This window comes from Vespa crabro, chromosome 7 (assembly GCF_910589235.1).
Source record: "Vespa crabro chromosome 7, iyVesCrab1.2, whole genome shotgun sequence".
In the NCBI taxonomy this organism is placed as follows: Eukaryota; Metazoa; Arthropoda; class Insecta; order Hymenoptera; family Vespidae; genus Vespa; species Vespa crabro.
In genome coordinates, this window is record NC_060961.1 from 3,371,490 (window position 1) to 3,390,134 (window position 18,645).

Consider the following 18,645-nt stretch of genomic DNA (forward strand, 5'->3'; position numbering starts at 1 on the left):
AAATAAAAATTTTGTTTTTTTATTTCTATTAGATTATATATAATATAAGTTGTCATTAATTTTCTCTTATTTATTTAATAAATTAATTCAATTCTTATAATTGGCTATTAGTTTATCCGACGTATATATTTAATTCATTTATTATATTATATTTAACAATTCATTTATATGTATTTTATTAATAACACATACCTATGTAGATATATAATTAATTAACAAAAATATCGATAAAAGATACGTTTAATACGTGGAAATAATTGAAAGTTATCTTGAGAAATGTAAGAAATTATTCTATACGTACGTGTTACGCATACATTTAATAGAACGTTCATTCGTAATGTATGACTTGACTGGGATATATGACGTGTTTCAAGGTTACTTTCAAGGAATAGATAAAGCAGAAACATCTTTCACTAATTCTATTTACGCTTTAAGAAATGATTGATGCTTGAACGTACATGACCTTCGTTGTAAGATTTTAGTTTCTTGGTACTATTGTAATGTACTAGATTAAAGTGTATAAACATTTCTTTATCATAATATTTAAACTGATTTACAAATGGAAATATAAAATTGACTTTTATCATGTGTAGTAAATAGTAAATGAAACTCATGTATAAGGGTAACGTCTGAATTAGGATCGCGTGTTAGAAGTATGTATATACATACGTATATCCTTTGCCTAACACGGGGTTCCTTTAGCACGCACTTCCGTTTTACATTTCCGAGCTAACAGCTCCTTTCCGTTAACCGTAAGAAACCATTACGTGTTACGTATAATAGTATTAGCATAAACGCCTTTTAGGGGAGAAGAAATACGATTTGTCGACAGTCATCGTCACTCGATTTACTATTCTTGGGTTATCGTACATCTAAGAAATTAATTTTCTTTATTACTTGTGCGTAGATCTGCATTCGTGTCTTCACTATTTTATCGGAATGAAAATTCTTCGAATTAAGGTCTGTCACGCTACGCTTTCGATTTATAAATTTTTTTTTTTCTTTTTTTCTTCTTCTTTTCTTTTTTATTTTATTTTATTTTAATAACGATGAATGTAATAGTACTAAGAAAATACTTGACATTATTTCACAACTATGATCTTTCCTTAAAGATAAAAGAAATACGATTTATTACGATTTTATCGTAATAAAGTTTAGACATTGGTATTTATCGGTGAGAATCTTCTAGAATTACCATATCGATTGATCGGGTTATCTAAAGAGAAAATCAGTGCTTTTACATGGACGTGCGTATTCAAGTAAGAGTGAGTTTGAGAACGAGAGAGACAGTTCGTCCTAAGGGATATCGTTCCCCTTTAGCGAAGTCGCTTAAGTGATAAATCTTAGCCGCTAACGTCGTCCTGTCTTTCGTGGTTTTGCCTCGCAGGATCTATTGCTCCCTTAGTTAGTGCTTCTGTGGTACTTGGACTTACCACCTCGACGGCAGCAGGGAACGTACGTTCTTCTTCGAAGCACATCGTTGCATCTCCTTCAGCACTATTCCTTTCCTCCCTTTTCCTCTGTCGTTTCACGCCATCTCGATGGTTCTCTTGACTAGGCTGAAGTGCCGGACAATTTGATAATTGGATCTGCGGCAGCGTCGTGATTTACGTGTAGGAGGGTCCAGCTGACCATTCTGAACATAGACTAGAGAGAGAAAGACAGACAGTATGTGTGCACACGTGTGTGTGTATGTGTGTGTGTGTGTGTGTGTGAGAGAGAGAGAGAGAGAGAGAGGAAGAGTAAAGAGAGACTGGCAACCTAGAAGCAACTGCTGGTGGAAGCTACGCTTTCGTAGACCACTACCTCCACCAGCAGAAAGTGGCTCGAGCGTCTTTGCTACGACGAATTAGATGAAACTATCGTAGACCACTGACTAGACACTGTTTTAGGATATCGCTTGCCAATTACGAGATTATATTTAAAACGAATGAAATAAAATGATCGATATAATTGAATGAATTATATAAAGTTTTGAAAAAGACTAATCATAAGCATCACAGATTAATACAATACATTCATTCTATAAAATGAATTTATTCAAACGAAATTGTAATACAGTACTCGATATAATTGGTATTGAGTTTTAGCTTTTGAAGAACTTTTATCGGAAAGAATCAGAAAATAAGAAGAAGAAGAAGAAGAAGAAGAAGAAGAGGCAGAAGTAGGAAGAGGAGGATGAGGAGGAGGAGGAGAAAGAGGAACGATTTGTACGTTCAGTACGATAAAGAAGATAAATTCATTAGATGTAGGTAAAGTATAATAAAAGAGTCTCTTATCGGGCAATTTAACATTCCGATATGAAAGTTCTACGATCATGTGTAAGATCGTTTTCAGTATTAAAAGTCCAGGTACGGTGGATTATTTTGTTTCTTATTTCAACGTCAGGATGTTCTACCTATGACTTTTTCTTTCTATCTCCTTCTCTTTTTCTCTCTCCTGGGAGAAGAGCTACGTGGGTTATTAAGAAAAAAGGAAACGACGAGAGGCAAGAGACTACCTCGGCTGTAGTAAGCAAAAGAAGGAAAATTGTGCCGGGGGAGATTGGATGAGGGATAGAAAGAGAAAGAGAAAGAGAGAGAGAGAGAGAGAGAGAGAGAGAAAGAGAGAGAGAGAATGTGAGAAAGAGACAGTAAAAGGAAAGAGAAGCGAGCACGGGGAAGGATAAAGTTTCGCTTTACTCACATTATTTCCGCCAGGAAACGCGTTTTCGCGTTATATCCACTGTCGTTTCTTTATACGTTTGAGTTGTTTCACAGCTGCGGTGTTGGTCCCCGCTTTTACAGGCCTCCTTCTTTTTTCTTTCTCTCTCTTTCTCTCTCTCTCTCTCTCTCTCTCTCTCTCTCTCTCTCTCTCTTTTTATTTTTTACTGTAAATTGATCCCTCTTGGCGATCTCATGTCTTTTCCTCATACAAGGAAATAAGACAAAGGGACGAATATGCTGATAAGAGGAGTAACTTAGACGCGAAGAAAATTAAAAATCCAACTATTCTGAAGTAAAAAATTTGATGAACGTGTGAATTTTTGACGTTATTAATTGATGTTATTAATTGTTGTTATTAATAATTGTGATGTATTAATTGAATCTCTTTTTCTCTAACCTTTCATTGATGATAATGATTAATTTCTTTAAGAACAATTGCCATTTTTGTTATCTCATTAATAAATTCAATGATATTTCATTGATCCGTATAACGCTCGATAATAATCGATTATTGATGTAAATTGAAAATTTCAAAAATTATTTCACTATTTTTTACGTTATAGTAAGTAATGAGCTAATAAAATCAACGAATGATTCTCATCGGTGGGATTTCTAAAGTTTAGGCTATTTCTAAACTGCGAAAAAGTGAGTAGGTATAAAAGTAAGACGGTAAACTTTGAAAGTCGAAGTTACTATCTCTTACGAATCTGTTACTATCTCTTTGAGAAGAAAGAGAGGGTATCCATCGTAATAACCTTTAGTTACGATAAAAGGAATCGTTTCTACGATGGTAGCTCTGCAATATCCTTCCTGCTGTAATCTCAGCTTTACTGTCTTACGTAAATCGTAGAACCCCCGTTTCGATGCATAAACATGAGAGGAAAAAATCGTACTTCACGAAACTCTTCGATTTCACGAATTACCAAGTCTGCCAAGGGTTAAGACAGTCAATTCGATTGCCTTTTCTCATCTTTACATGCTATAGTTTAAAATCTGGAAGCTTTGAGATAAACGAGATTACCATCAAATTCCTTATATTACTCGAAGTCCGCGAGAATACCTAATTCACTTATGTGTTTTCATTCTGAAAGGGAGCATATAAAAGTACATTAGTTTTGCAAGGATATTAAACGGAGATAAAAAAAAAAGAGAGAGAGAGAGAGAGAGAGATAGAGAAAGAGCTCTAACAGTTTAGTTTTTAAGTATACATTTGCGATTTAATGCGTGAGTTTAAATATTCGAGAAAGGTAAAAAAGAATAAACGCCGATGTATACACATATTTACACATGGACGAACGGATAAGAAGGAACGATTAGAAGAAAATAAATTCGTAGTAGGACGTGGGCGAGAAAGGGAGTGGTCTTAATTTCCTGCACCGACATCAAGCTCGCTTGGTGAGTAGCCGTCGACATTTTTTAAATCTAACAACTCAGGCTCAGCTCTTTTAAAGGATTCTCTTCCAGCTATTTAGATTATTATAAGGACGAGAAATGGAACGAGGAGCGTCGAAAGGGTGACCATTCGCTCCCAGCCATTTCCTAGCAATTTCCTGACGCTGTTTTTCATGTGAACTTTTGAACTCATCCTCCTCTCTCCTCGCACCGTTCCTTGTGTTCAGCCTATGGGCCACTTTTCCACTGTAAAATAGCCACTAAGTAGTCGCGGCTAGTGGAACTGGTCAGTTATAAATGGCCACACGAAAATATAGTTGGCTTTTGCGGATTGCACAGATGTGGCTGGTATCCTTAATGCCTCTCTTGGACATTCCTCGACGTCTACTCGAGAACGTCAACTTTCAAGATAAACGATCTCCTAGATGGAAAGAAAAATTATATATATATATAGTATAGTATAGTATAGTATGTAGAGTATAGTATGTATAAGCATTATTTATGGAGTTATTAAAATTATTGCAAATATTATATATATATATATATATATATATATATATATATATATATACATTTATACATATGTATTGTATATAATATTTTTCGTAAATGCATTAATACATTGCACTATGTATATATTTATTCTCATACGGAGTAGGTATTATAACTTCGATCGCAAAGTTACATCGAGTCGTAATGCATAAATTATCAACATTTCCTAATTTTACGATGTAACATTTGCGATTATTTACCACAATGAGCTACGAAAGTTTTGCTATTTGTGAGCACCGATTATTAATCACCCTTTTAAACATCGATTATTAATCATATCTTTCCTACTTTATCCTATGCAAAAGTTAATTATTAATGAACTCATGTTATAATGAAGAAGAACGCGTGTACCAATGAAGAATTAGTTAATGACGGGAATATTGTTGTCCCGTATTTTTATTACATTTGTAATTTCATACGAAATTTTCTTAAATATTTCATTTCATCGGGAGTCTCATTTCGAAAGAACAAAAGACCGATAAAATATCTATGAACATGATTTTAGAAAAGAAATTGTATCAACGTAATGATTATACAATTTCGAAATATAACGTCGTGGAATCAGATTGTTTCTTTGTTTGTGCATTTCGAGCTGTTAATGAGCGATCGATTTAAGATAGCTAATGTAAAAAATTCTACTCTGGCCTTGAATCAGATAGTAAAATATTTCATTTCGTATTCAATTACCGTACTATATTCGTGAAGTATTGTATAAAACGAGCCTTTGATAGATTCGCAAGATAACGAGAGACTCGATATTCTCGTTATCAACACTTAAGTTAAAATTTCTAGTCGATATAACAGCAAACAAAGTTTTATACGTACATAAAATGTATTACTCTTTCGTGATTACGTTTTAACAATTTTAATAAAGCATCGTAATGGTAATTAAAGATTGCTTTGTTTACACAAAGTTGAAAACTAATTATTAACCTTTTTAATTATAAAATATATAAATTAATTGTAACAGATAGAAATAATGATTACGGGCCGTTACCTTTGCGGCTGATAAATAAATAGTAAATAATGTAAATTAATTAGTTTCGTAGTCGACATACGCTAACATGACGCGCACACTTGTAATCAGGACTGTTTCGTACTCACCTCCCTATTGACTTCTCTCTTTAGTCTTTACGATGTATATATATATATATATATATATATATATATATATATATATATATATATATATAGCGCTTTGCATTATTGCCTTTATTATATAGCTAGCGCTATTTAATGTTCACGCTTGATGAATGTACGATTATCGATTACAATAATTGTATGGATTTTTCCAACGTTTATTTATCATGTAATTCATTACGCAAGTTCTTACGTTTGTAAAATCATTAGCTTATAACTTGTTCGACGATTTTTAATTAATAACGATTAAAGTATGAATGAAAAGTTTCGTACTTTTCTCTCTATTGACTCCTCTCTTTAGTCATTACAAGAGAGGTATATATTACGTATAGCGTTTTGTGTATATTGCATTTATTTTTACTTACGCTCTTGAATGTTCATGCCTGATGAATGATCATCAATTAAAATAATTGTGTGAAATTTTCCAATGTTTATTTATTACCTTAATTTATAACACAGATTTTTAATTTTTATTATATTATTAACTCATGACATGTACGACGATTTTTAATTAATGACGATTATAGAGTAAATCTTTTATAAACACGTATGGTGCATTTTCTTTTTTTTTTTTTTTTTTTTGCTATTTCTTGGATTTAGAACCATCAGTACTTTTAGATATTTCATCTGTTTTTTATTATTAAAATATTTACTCTTTTAAAAGGATTAGTCTCCGTTACTTGCAATAGGTAAACTGCGAAAGCGTCGTTTTTGAAAGACTAAAAATCGATCGACGGTGCTAAGTCAAGAAGGGTGGTCAGCCTTATTCATGTGCATACGTATATATGTGTACGTGTGGTATTATGCATGTACAGAGGCACACGTGACCATTGGTACGCGGAATTCATTGGCCCTTGAAGGTCGGAGGGTAGCACTTTTCAGATCAATGCACCCTCATTGAAGGGTTGCTACGAGATCTTGCCCTTGCAGTACTCATTTAGGGCTATCGGAGAAGATGTTTCAAGCCACTCGATGATTCGATCATAGCTACTCAATACTAATTTATTATTAATTGTATCATGGAAAAAAGAAATTTTTTATTCTTATGAAAAGATTATAAGAAATGCTTATCTTAGTATTAAATTATGCATCTTCAAACGTGAAAAGATGCATATTAAGAAATTGTGTCAAAGGTCAATCGACAAATCTATTTTTTCGCTTTTGTAATGATTTTTCATAATTTTTATTTACTTCAAAGTATCTCTTTTTGACAAATGCGAAGAAAATATTCGAATGTTGTGTAAAAATCTTAAAATAGACAGAATATTTGCCGGCAGCTTGGACTCGCGGGAAATCAGTGGACAAAACTTTGACTGTGCATTAAGCAGATCGCTGGTGCCATCTGTCGGTAAGTGTACGAACCAACGTTCCAAAGCGCATGCGTAATCTTTCAGAAAATTTTGAAGAATAAAGCTAGTCGGTAACGAAGATTCCTAGGAGGACCCGTGAAACGAAAGGAACGTCAATGAAACCTTATCGAATTTTACGACCTTGGACATAAAAAAAAAAATGTAAAAAAAAATAAAAAATAAAAAAAAAAACTAAGAAAAAAATAAAAACTACAGAAAAATGGGAAAAATTCTTAAGATAATAAAAAAAAAAAAAAAAAAAAAAAAAAAAAAAATGAGAAAAAATTCCGATAAAAGGCGAGTTTCGATCGTAAAAAAAAAAAAAATAAAAAACTGACGCACCAATACGATCCTTCCTTCTGTGCACGTTTGCCTGTAGGGTTGCATCAGACAGGCGTGCCTTATAATCATGAACTTAGAGTCACGATTTTTTATTATTGCACTTATACGCAAAATTTTCGGATCAATTACAAAACTATCGAGTTCGCATTATTCGAACTAATTTATGTAAATTTGTGACATTTCTCTCTATTCCCTCCATTAATATGGAATCCAACATATCGAGTATTACTTGTATTACCTCGTGTACATTAATTAAAATTAGATATTGCAAGTAGGTGCGAAACAAAGATCTGACGGTATAACGACCTAACCATGAACGTTCACCCTTTTCCATCCTTCTCCGCTGATTCTCCAATGCGGCCACGGATTCAAATTGAAATTTTACCGTTAATGTTATTGATATTCCGTTAGTCCGTCTCGCTTTACATTCAAATTTTAACATCGCCTGGGTTGCAGAATTCGTACAACTGTCGGCGAAATGACGTACAGCCATGGGACCGGCTCGCACTGGATATCGGGTATCGATCAGGAAAATCACCCACGCACGAAAAAAAAGAATCGAGAGAAAGAGTGAGACAGAAAGAGTGAGATAGAAAGAGAATGAAAGAGAGAGAGAGAGAGAGAGAGAGAGAGAGAGAGAGAGAGAGAGAGAGTAGCAGAGAAAAGCAATGGGAAAGGCTTATAGCCTGTGGGAAAAACAACATTCCTCACAAGGGTACACATTTTTACCGTTCTTTTTCATAACTCGGTCCGTACTGTGTATCTATTCGATATTGTACCTTTCAAGAGCGTTTTATGAAAAATCATGATCAGACAACGAAAGGAAACCTAATAAGAATAAAATATAGTAAAGAATCGCAAACTTGCCGTATGAGAAACATAAAAATATCGGTGTAAAGTATGCAGAAGATTCCAATGACTATTGGTCAAAGGTTGCTTGAACGACAGGAGGTTAGTGGGGGGTGGAAGTGATAGCGGGCAACCGATAGGGTCCAGTCTTTCTCGTTTGGCCAATCGATCGAGCTGAAAATTTCCGACCCTTAATTAAGATAGCGAGAGCACTTGAGTTTTCAATTAAAAGGGAACGACGCTTCTCTATCGCTCTTTGTTTCTCTTCGATTCTCTTTTTCTCTTTTCTCTTTCTCTCTACTCCTCTCTCTCTTCCTCTCTCTCTATCTCTCTCTCTCTCTCTCTCTTTCTCTCTGTTTCCATCTGTCTCTATCTCTATTTCTATCTCTCTCACTCTGTTTGTATGATCTCACTCGCGCTCATATCACGTCGTCTTCCCAGTATCTCTTCCATTTTTTATTTTGTCCGACTGATCGGACCGCAACATTAAATGCAATTTCGTACGGCGCATCCTAGAAGAGTACTCCTCTACCACTCATCGATTCTACACGATTTGCTTTTTCCTTCAGTCACTCCTCAACCCGTATTGTTTCGAAATACACGCGACATCGTGTGTGCTAACTCTCGCGTATACGAGGATCCTTTGTCGAGCAATATTCAAAAAATTATTTGCTGCTTCGTTATAACGCTCCAACGCTTTACTAATATTCTGTCGACTATAAAAATTGAAAAATTTCGATACACTTTATCCCATTTATTTCCTACTCCTCTATTCAATATTGATATTTGATTTAAATCTTGTCTTTTACAAAATAATAACTTTGATTTGTGTTATAGATGAAAATTAGAATATAAGAATTAATTAATAGGAATTTCGAATCGTATTATTTTGACGAGAAGAGTATAGACACATTCTCTCGCGTGGACATATAGACATATAACGAGTAGTGGTGAGGAGAGGAAAGGAAAGAGGAGACGAGAGGGAGAGGGTGGAGATAATCGCAGAGAAGGGGTGGTATTTTTGGCGAGGCAGGTCCATCCTCCCTGGTTGCTATCGGCACGATGCGATCTATCTCTCTCTCAGGCTCATTCTGCGTACAGGGTTAGCCCTCGCGCAATGACAATTTTTGCAGAGGCAGGAAACACGAGCCGCGTGCCGGCGCCCTGCCGCTCTTTCCCACCCACGCACACGCACCACCAGCCGGATACATACGTCCGATGATACCACAGCACCATGACCATGGGACACGGGACTGATTGGGGTGTGCAGTCGAGCTATGCAGTTTAATTTATGTTGCATCACCAGCCAGTCGGACGTGTATCAAACTCCTACGACCTACCTCGGCTCGTTTCTCTCTTCTTCTCCTTTACTTTATTACTTTCTTTCCTCCTTCGTTCGAAGTGACGACATTCCAATCGTGTAAACTCTTCAACTTGGCGTATTGGTGCTGATATAACTTTACTCGTGCTTTCACTCGTGACGTTTTTATGTGTACATACGTGTGTCTCTGTTTTATCACCCCAGTCCCTTTCCTTTGCTATCTCTTTTTTGTTCGTAACAGGTATCACGCACACATCACGTTCTTCTGTATAGAAGCTTCTGCGATTACAGGTTTGTAATCAGTCACATTGGTTTCGTTGTATTCGAAAGCTTAGAAATTTTTTATTAAATGCAAAGAATTTATTACTATTTACGAAAAACTAAAAGTCAAGGAATTCGTGAAAAAATGAACGAAAGAGTAACAAAATTTTTGGGTTCGGGAACATTACAAGTATTGCAGCTAGAGTGACGACTATTTCCAACTTCACGGTTCTCTTTCTCTCTCTCTCTCTCTCTCTCTCTTTCAAACTCGTAGATGCAAAACGCGAGAGATCAAATGAGCTATGAAGAGGCACGACGAGCTCGAGTCGCTACGTATTCACGATACGGAAACGGAATTCGAGAAAGAACGTGGAGGAAAGCTAATTAGCGTCGATCAAAGTTTTCCAAGCGTAATAAATGAACGGTCAATATTTGAATCGAGGATGTCCCCTCCCCCATTCCAATCCTTCGATTTTCTCCCTCTTTCATCCTCCGTTAGTTCGTTATCAGTTTTCTCCTTTTCCTATCTATTTTTGACTTCTTTAAATCCTTTCTCCGTTCGAATAAGAGGGTGAATCGTTTTACTACTTAGAACTTAGCTCAACGAACGTCCACGATGGAAATATTTTGTCTCTGTGCTATTTACTTTGTGCAGAGAGCAGCACGAGTCCGAGATAGCCGATGATTAATGGTCCTTCTTCAAGGTTTATTAACGAGCCGTCTACCCAGTGTACCACACGTTCTCCCGTATGGGACAGCCACCTTGAACGCTTTTTCGAAAATTTGACGGTTAGTAGAAGCTTGGGACACGCGTTAATGCTCTTTTCGAGTTTCTCTCAACGAACCTATCGCTCAAAGGAAACCTCAAATCATCTTTTTCCTTTTTTTTTCTTTGTTTTCACTCGCGAAAAATAAATATAAATATTTTATTACCTTACGCACGTTCGACAACCGTTCTTTCTCTCTCTCTCTCTCTCTCTCTCTCTCTCTCTCTCTCTCTCTCTCTTTCTCTCTCTTTCGATGCGCGAGAGAAATTAATATAAATGGAATATTAATTTTACCTGTTGCGTAACAATTCTAACACGGATATCGTATCTCGCCTGAAAATAATCATTCAATTAAGTATTTTTATTGCTCTACCAATATCGCCCCGGTCGTTACCCGTGTTTATTATGTATCATTTATAAAATTAAGCGCTGGTAATCGGTACGATTGAAATCGCATACCCTTGAAATTATCCATCGATCGTGAATCTATGGATGTATTTATCAGGGTCACGCGGCCACCAGTTCGCTATTTATTTTCATTGCGTTTTATCTTTTTTCTTTTTATTCGACGTAATTAATAATTGATCGAGTGTAATTAAATATGCAATGTAAAGAGAGAGAGAGAGAGAGAGAGAGAGAGAGAGAGAGAGAGAGAGAGAGAGAGAGAGAGAAAGGAATAAAGGAGAAACAGAAAGGAATACGAGAACGGAGCATGTATTACGAAACGAAAAATTAGATTGGATTACCACCAAAATAATGTAGAATGAGTCGATATAATGATAGTAAGGATTAATAAAGGGGTCACGATGAAGGACAGACAGGAAACGTGACTTCTTTCGTTTGAAGTCGACCACGACGTCACGCCATAAGGCACCGTATAAATAGACGGTAATCGAATCCGATAATAGTCAGTACGGTCAATTAAGATGACCGCTGGTAAGGACCAATTAAACCTAAGTGCCTGACCGTACTGGTTCGAATTACGTATTTACGATCTAAAATTATGCCTTCTCGTAGCACGTTCTCGCATTCATTATGAGCTTTATGATTTTACGACGTTCAACGTTCGACTTAATTTTTATAAAATAACATTTGATTATAAATGTACGTAATCGTTCTTTTAAGAAACATCAAAGAAGTCGTAGGAAGCGACGATTGACAATCATTCTCGAGAGGCGTACTCGAGCGTACGCGAAAATCGAGCTCATCGTTTTGCTGCGCGTGACCTTGGTGATTAATTGCCGTGTTAATTGAAACGTTCGCTTAATAATTACACCGAGAACAACGGCGATGCGCGATTCATTTAGCAATCATTTTATTTTGTGTGCGTACGGACCGTACCGTGTGCTCTGGCCCTTCAACGCAACTCACACAGGCATACGTACTATGCCGACACGATAATGTGGAAAATTCTGAAAATGAACGGTGACCGTAGATAATGACCGATTTATATTCGATTTTCGGCATTTCACGAACGATTGCTCGCGGGGTGTCGAGGGATAATAGCCACGGTCAACGATACACTTTTGCTTTTCACGCGAAACGCGCGAATTCCGATTCTGCCGGATTAGATGAATGAATGAAAGTGTACTACCTCCTATTAGACATATGTATGTGTATCTGTGAATACATATACATGCTACTCTGTATTTGCATCTCTGTTTAGCCATGCTCAAGCCACGTCTTCCGAGACGTATACTCTTTCGACCCTTTTCCTGCGGTTTTCCCACGACCACGAATGGTCGGCAAACGAGTTTCCGCGAGGTCATAAAAAAATAAAAGAGAGAGAGAGAGAGAGAGAGATAGATAAATAGATAGAGAGAGAGAGAGAGAGAGAGAGAGAAAGAGAGAGAGTGAGAGGAAACAAGAAGTGGTTATTAAATATACCTACCTCGAAAAATAACAAAAAAGAACGTGTAAGTTACATCATCGTGTTTCTCTTTTTACACTTCTCTCGACACCGTATGTTCTATTTAAAGAAAGTCACGCTTCCTAAGGATATTTAACGTCGGTCGTTTAATTATGTTTTTAAGTAGTTTTCTATCAACTAATTGGCTTTACTCGTGAAAATTTTTCAAAGGCAAGTATCCTTCAGATTCGATACATTATACGAAGTACATGAACGATCATTTTGTATTTCTTATGAATAATTATTGAATTACAAAATTGCAAGGAATTAATTACGTCTCTTAATTTACTAATTATATTAATTAAATCGAAAACGAAAATGAAATGCAATATGGAATTATTACGCGTATGCTTTCGTCTCGAAAATCGGATCTAATCTTGCTCGTAACCGATTTCCAAGAGTAATAGCCGATCGCATGTGAAGGGTGCCGAACGAAAAACATCTGAATAGCTCCGATCGAGGAATTTTAATTTACGAACAATACTGTACTACCGGTCACGGTTAAACGTGCACGAAACGAGAAGGCCAATGCAACACGCGAAAGAGAGAAAGAAAAAGAGAGAAAGAAAAAAGAGGGAGAAAGAGAGAATAGAAGAGCGATCTCGTTCGGGCATCGATTCTCTCAGAAAAATAAATGGCGCGTGAGTCGGCCGTTGGATGGAAGAAGTTTATTCTATTTTTTCAACGTACGAACGTACATCTCCACCCGGACAATACTTTTGCCATTGAACACGTAGGAAACGGAGGCTATGTTCGCTGATGTATGGAGCCGTCTCTCGTTGATAGATAACAGAAACTTTACAGGCAGAACTTTTTTCCCGGTGCGTCAATGTCGACCTTTAATTTTGACCAGCGACCCACTCTCGCGCGTCCAAGTGGACAAAGCTCGACGAAATGTGGCTGAAGAGGTCATTTTCGAAATATCCCAGTGCCTAATGAATAATTTCACGCCCACAGTCGTGATCGTTCCGCTCATTATGATGATTTTTCATTGGGATTGAAGAAAATTAGTAACGATTATTCGATCGATGAGTCTGCGCGAGATGAACGCGACTCATCGAAAGTATAATCGCGTTGGTAGCCTCCACGATGGTCGAGATATCGGCACGCCAATTATCTCCGAGTCGATCAATTGAAAAACCAGCTGTTGGTGATTGGCAGCTTCCAATCCTGAAGCAACATTAATTGTTTCGTGCGAAACGCCCAAATCGGTCATCATAACGGGAAATATATTTTTGAAATTCGGATAAAATCAATATGTCCGTATTCAGTCTCAAAAATGGCTTAATACTTCAGTTTTTACCTTTATTTTAGATTTTCATATCTCAAGGAACATTGTGCCAATTGATATCATCTTCGAATTTAATATCGACGATTACGCGACAAATCTAACATGCGGGCAGCCTACTTAACCACGATATAAAAACGTAATGGCGATCTGGCAAATGCGAGAGATAGATAATATCTTCGGCATTTACATTGAAACGATAAAGTATGACGGTGCGGCAACAATTGAATAAATCCGAAGCCGTGCCGGCCGGCGTAATATTTATTCCCGCGGTAGAGGTTAATCACAATTAACGCCAAATATTTGTCATGCCGATGAGAGCCACGATTTTACGTGTATATTTAACCGTATCCATTCTTTCACTCACATCCCTATTATCACTCTTTTGCGGTAAAAGATAAAATAAGATTTTCGAGCGAAAGAACTTTTTGAAATTTGTATATCATATCATTGCTAATATACGCTTCAGTACAAAGATAAAATATTGTCAGATTAGATTAATAAGTATATATATAAGTATGTAAGATGTGTTAAGGTTAACGAGTGAAAATGACCTTTTTTTTCTTTTTTTCTTTTTTCTTTTTTTTTTTTTTTTTGAAAAAGTATGGATTTTATCTGTACAAGGATACTCTAATATATACAAAATACAAATCTTATCAGCTTGTATCATTACAAATCGTAACATGAAATGAACAATCTTTCGTTATCATTGTTTTAAGTGATTCAAGATATACAGAAAAAAAACGAATATCAATGCGAAATTCGATTGATATTTATCCATAAGTTCTACTCGAGGAATAAATAAGAGAAAGATTTCTATCTTATTCAATAAGAGATTTTGAAATAGTAAAATTCTTATCGAAGTTGCATTCATTCGATTCCAATTCCGCTGATAGGAAACGACAAATAACATGAATACCTCTAATAAAATAGTTGACAATAGATGATCACATAATGTGATAATACGATTGACAAAAATATAATGAAGATATGCATCAATTGCTGAAAAACAATTGAAACAAAACATATCCGATTATTTTATAAAAAGAAAATATTCTTTTATCAATTATTTCAATGAAAATTTTCTCTAGGTATTTTTTATATATCTGTGTATCTTTTTCTCTTATTTCCGATTGCTTCTGATAATATACTCAATCAATTCTAATCACTTGTAATATAGAAACAAATAATTTTGTAGATTAGAATAATTATTTTCCAGTATAATTAAATCTTTTCGTTCGATCTCGAACCGTCTTTTCTCATTTATCCTGATCGATCAAACTATCTTATTATTTCAGAGTTGACGAAAAAATATTCGATCAAGTAATAAACTAATAATTTCACGTATCAAGTGAAACTTTTAATTAACCCTTAGCAAAGGGTGAAACCGGATTAGTATCGAGAAAGAAGATGCCTTTTTCGATGAAATGTTTCTTAATTCCTCCCATGGTCAATGATAATTTTTTATTGCAAAGTCCAAGTTTGAACCGCACATAATTTTCGCATTTCTTCGCATGGAATCCTATTTTGCTGTTGATTGATTCGGCGAATAATTCATAAGCCCGTAAATGTGAACATGAACCAGCGGCGTCTACTATACAGCCTGCTTGTTTTACACCTCCGTTTGGATAAAAATCTACATCACCAATAGAATTTAAAAAGCCAAGGACACCACCGTTCGTGTGAATGATCTCGACGTAATTAGCGTCACCTTGTGAGATACGCGAGCCTTCTTTAGCTTTAATGAAACCCGGTAATGCTGGATCCAAACCTAGAAATTAGTATGTCTTTAGTAAAATATAAAAATTCAATATATTTTATTAAATAATCAAATTTTATCGATGTTCGATTTTTATCGATATCAATGATCTTACAAATTATATGGAAAGATTAAATCCGATTTACCAATGATATAATTGACGGTGCCTTTTGCGTAATGAGCAGCCAAGCCAACTATGTGAGCTCCGAGAGAGTGGCCAACCATTGTAGTCGTTGATAAATTCATACCTTCTTTTTCTAGGAAGTCTAACATAGTGCTGACATATTGGCTGACCATTTTCACACGTATAACGGTCCAAAAATATGGCTTGACAGAGATCTTACTCCAATCGATTACAATAACGTTGTAATCATTATGATTTAAATATGCTGCCAATGTAAACGATTGATGTTATATTAAAATAAAAACTAAAATCAATGTTAAATAATAAAAATATAGGAAGTGATTACTCATAAATTATATATGAGAATAAACTTTTGTTTGAAAAATAATAATATTGTAATATTTCGTCAAATTTATATGACTCACCATCGCGAATTAATATGCATGAATCGCTATTATGAGAATTAATCCATCCATGAGTAATTATTTGAGTTGATCTGTTGAAGTTGAAGTTACTTTTCTTCAATGATTCTAGATCATTAATAGAAATAACATCAGGTTCTTTACGATTATTAATAGTGTATAGATAAAAGAAAACGCGATTATGTAAATCTTTTAAAGTATCTTTTTCCGACTCTGCATCTTCTTCGGCGTAAAGCAGATCCTTTGTTAGAGATACTAAATTATGATCGTCATTCAAGACATACAAGTTGCTATTCAAAAGCTCTATATCTTCTGGTCCAAATTGAAACTGGTTTTCAGTCTCCTCCGATACAGAAAGACCTATTCAACAAAATGTCGAATTTATAACCCCTTGCAACATAAATAATTTATATATATATATATATATAAATTTTAAAATATTAAAACACTATCGTTTGCACAATTATACATAAACATTAAATATTATAACGTAATACATATTTTTTTTATCATTGATAATAACTCGATTAGAGCACTATTGTAATGAAATTTGAAATGTATTTTTTACCGATAACGATGTAGAAGAACGTGAAACAAATCAGGAGGTGTGTCTTCATGTTTGTCGTATTTTGATTGTAATTTACTGCGAACTCTAATATATAAAGAAATTGATGTATTTACCAAATCATACTCTACTCATATTGATAAGATAAAATATTCGTTTTCATATATATCAATAATGAAATCTTTGATCTCATTATAACTATCATTTTTATATCAACAGAATAAATTATTTATTCGGAATTAATCGATCAAAAGTAAAAAATCGAATATTATTTTATTTATATTTTCTTCTTTTCGATTGTCCTTATACTCGCTAAGATGATTTTTAAAATGTAAACTATTCTTTAATCTAACTACGATAGATATTTCTTTATAATGATAAACTTTACATCATTACGTTATATTACCCTCTATAAAGATATATATGTATAAGTATTAATAACAATACATTAATTTATATAATTAAAATTTTTATTTCATCGTGCTTCAAAACGATCGATATTATTTTTAAATCCTTATATTAATACCAACGTGATTTGTATTACTTGTCAATTTCAGTTGTCATAAGAAATTCTTATGTAATATCGATTGACTTTTATTTTTATCGTTTGCAATATTATACCATACATTTGATAAAATTCTAATAAATAAATATATGTAATTTGTATTTAAAAAATTCGTCGCAAAATATATATATATATCTTATTGTTATTCTGATAATCAGTTTATTGTTATTTTGACAAGATCGCCGATCTTCTATTAAGTGTACATTAATAAGCTACTAATGATAACGTAACAAGTGTTACGAAGAAGAAGAGCAAGGAAAGAAGGGAAACTGATAAAAATGTTACAATCGATGAACAACAAATTAATATCAAGATTAAGATTGATTGTACTGATACATATGATCGTTAACTTATAGATCTTCTCAGAAATATATCTCAATGTTATAATCATTTGCATTAAATTGACGAACTAGTTAACGCAAAGACATATTAAAATTCAAAAGATTCTAATAAATGAAAGAATCTTAAAAAATAAAAAAAAAAGAAAAAAGAAAGAAACAAACAAACAAGAAAAAAATATAGCATTTAAATGTTTAATTAACATTTCAATTGTATATTCCCATATATCAAATCTTTTCCGATATAATAATATTGATAACGTACGATAAGACTTACTTAGTTTTTTATCCAAAATCGATGATTGGCTATTTAATTGGCCGGATATTGAAAAAAAAATTCGATCGAAAGTTTTTTTTTTCTTTTTTTTTTTTTCTCTTTTTTTTCAGATAATCGAGTTATATAAACACCAAACTTTCGAAATAAATTCAAAATCTTCGCCATTAAGAATATTTTTCCTGTATGACATGAATGAATTTTCAAATATTCAATTTATTCGTTCCGAATTTCATTTAGATCGAATAAAGAAAATGACAAGGAGGAAACTATTCGTCGATTTCATCAAATTCACTCGTCATATTAAATTATTAACATATCGGAGAAACTCGTTAGTAATGCGAGTATTCTTTTTTATAAAAAACTTGTTCCGAGGGAAAATTCCAGCCTATAAAGGAGCACTGGACAAAATCAAACAGGTTAGATTGTTGTGTCAAGGGTTGGAAACCTGTTTTTGAGAGCATAAGGCTTGTGAACTTTTAACGTTACATTACCAAGACTAAGATACCGAGATACTATATTCTTACGATTACCGAGAAAAAAGAAAAGGGAGAAACATTTGGTGAGCTTAAATAGAAGAAAAAAAAAAAAAAGAGAAAAAAGAGAGAAAGATATAACAGGTGTTTAAAAAAGAAAAAAAGAAAGAAAGAAAAAAAGAAAAAGAAAAAGAAAAAAGAGAGGAAAAAAAAGAGAAAGGACGAAAAGTCGATAGTTTTTTTTGCG

At 34.3% G+C, this 18,645-nt stretch overlaps 1 protein-coding gene across 1 annotated transcript; it reads right to left on the reverse strand.

The window, feature by feature from the left end:
- Positions 1 to 14,494: 14,494 nt before the first annotated feature.
- On the reverse strand, positions 14,495 to 16,798 carry LOC124425413 (endothelial lipase-like). The gene is made up of 4 exons (XM_046965707.1): positions 16,749 to 16,798; positions 16,184 to 16,540; positions 15,781 to 16,023; positions 14,495 to 15,646 (listed from the first exon to the last, which is right to left on the reverse strand). The coding sequence occupies exons 1-4, from the start codon at positions 16,795 to 16,797 to the stop codon at positions 15,240 to 15,242; spliced, it is 1,056 nt and encodes a 351-aa protein (XP_046821663.1). The 5' UTR covers position 16,798; the 3' UTR covers positions 14,495 to 15,239.
- Positions 16,799 to 18,645: the final 1,847 nt, after the last annotated feature.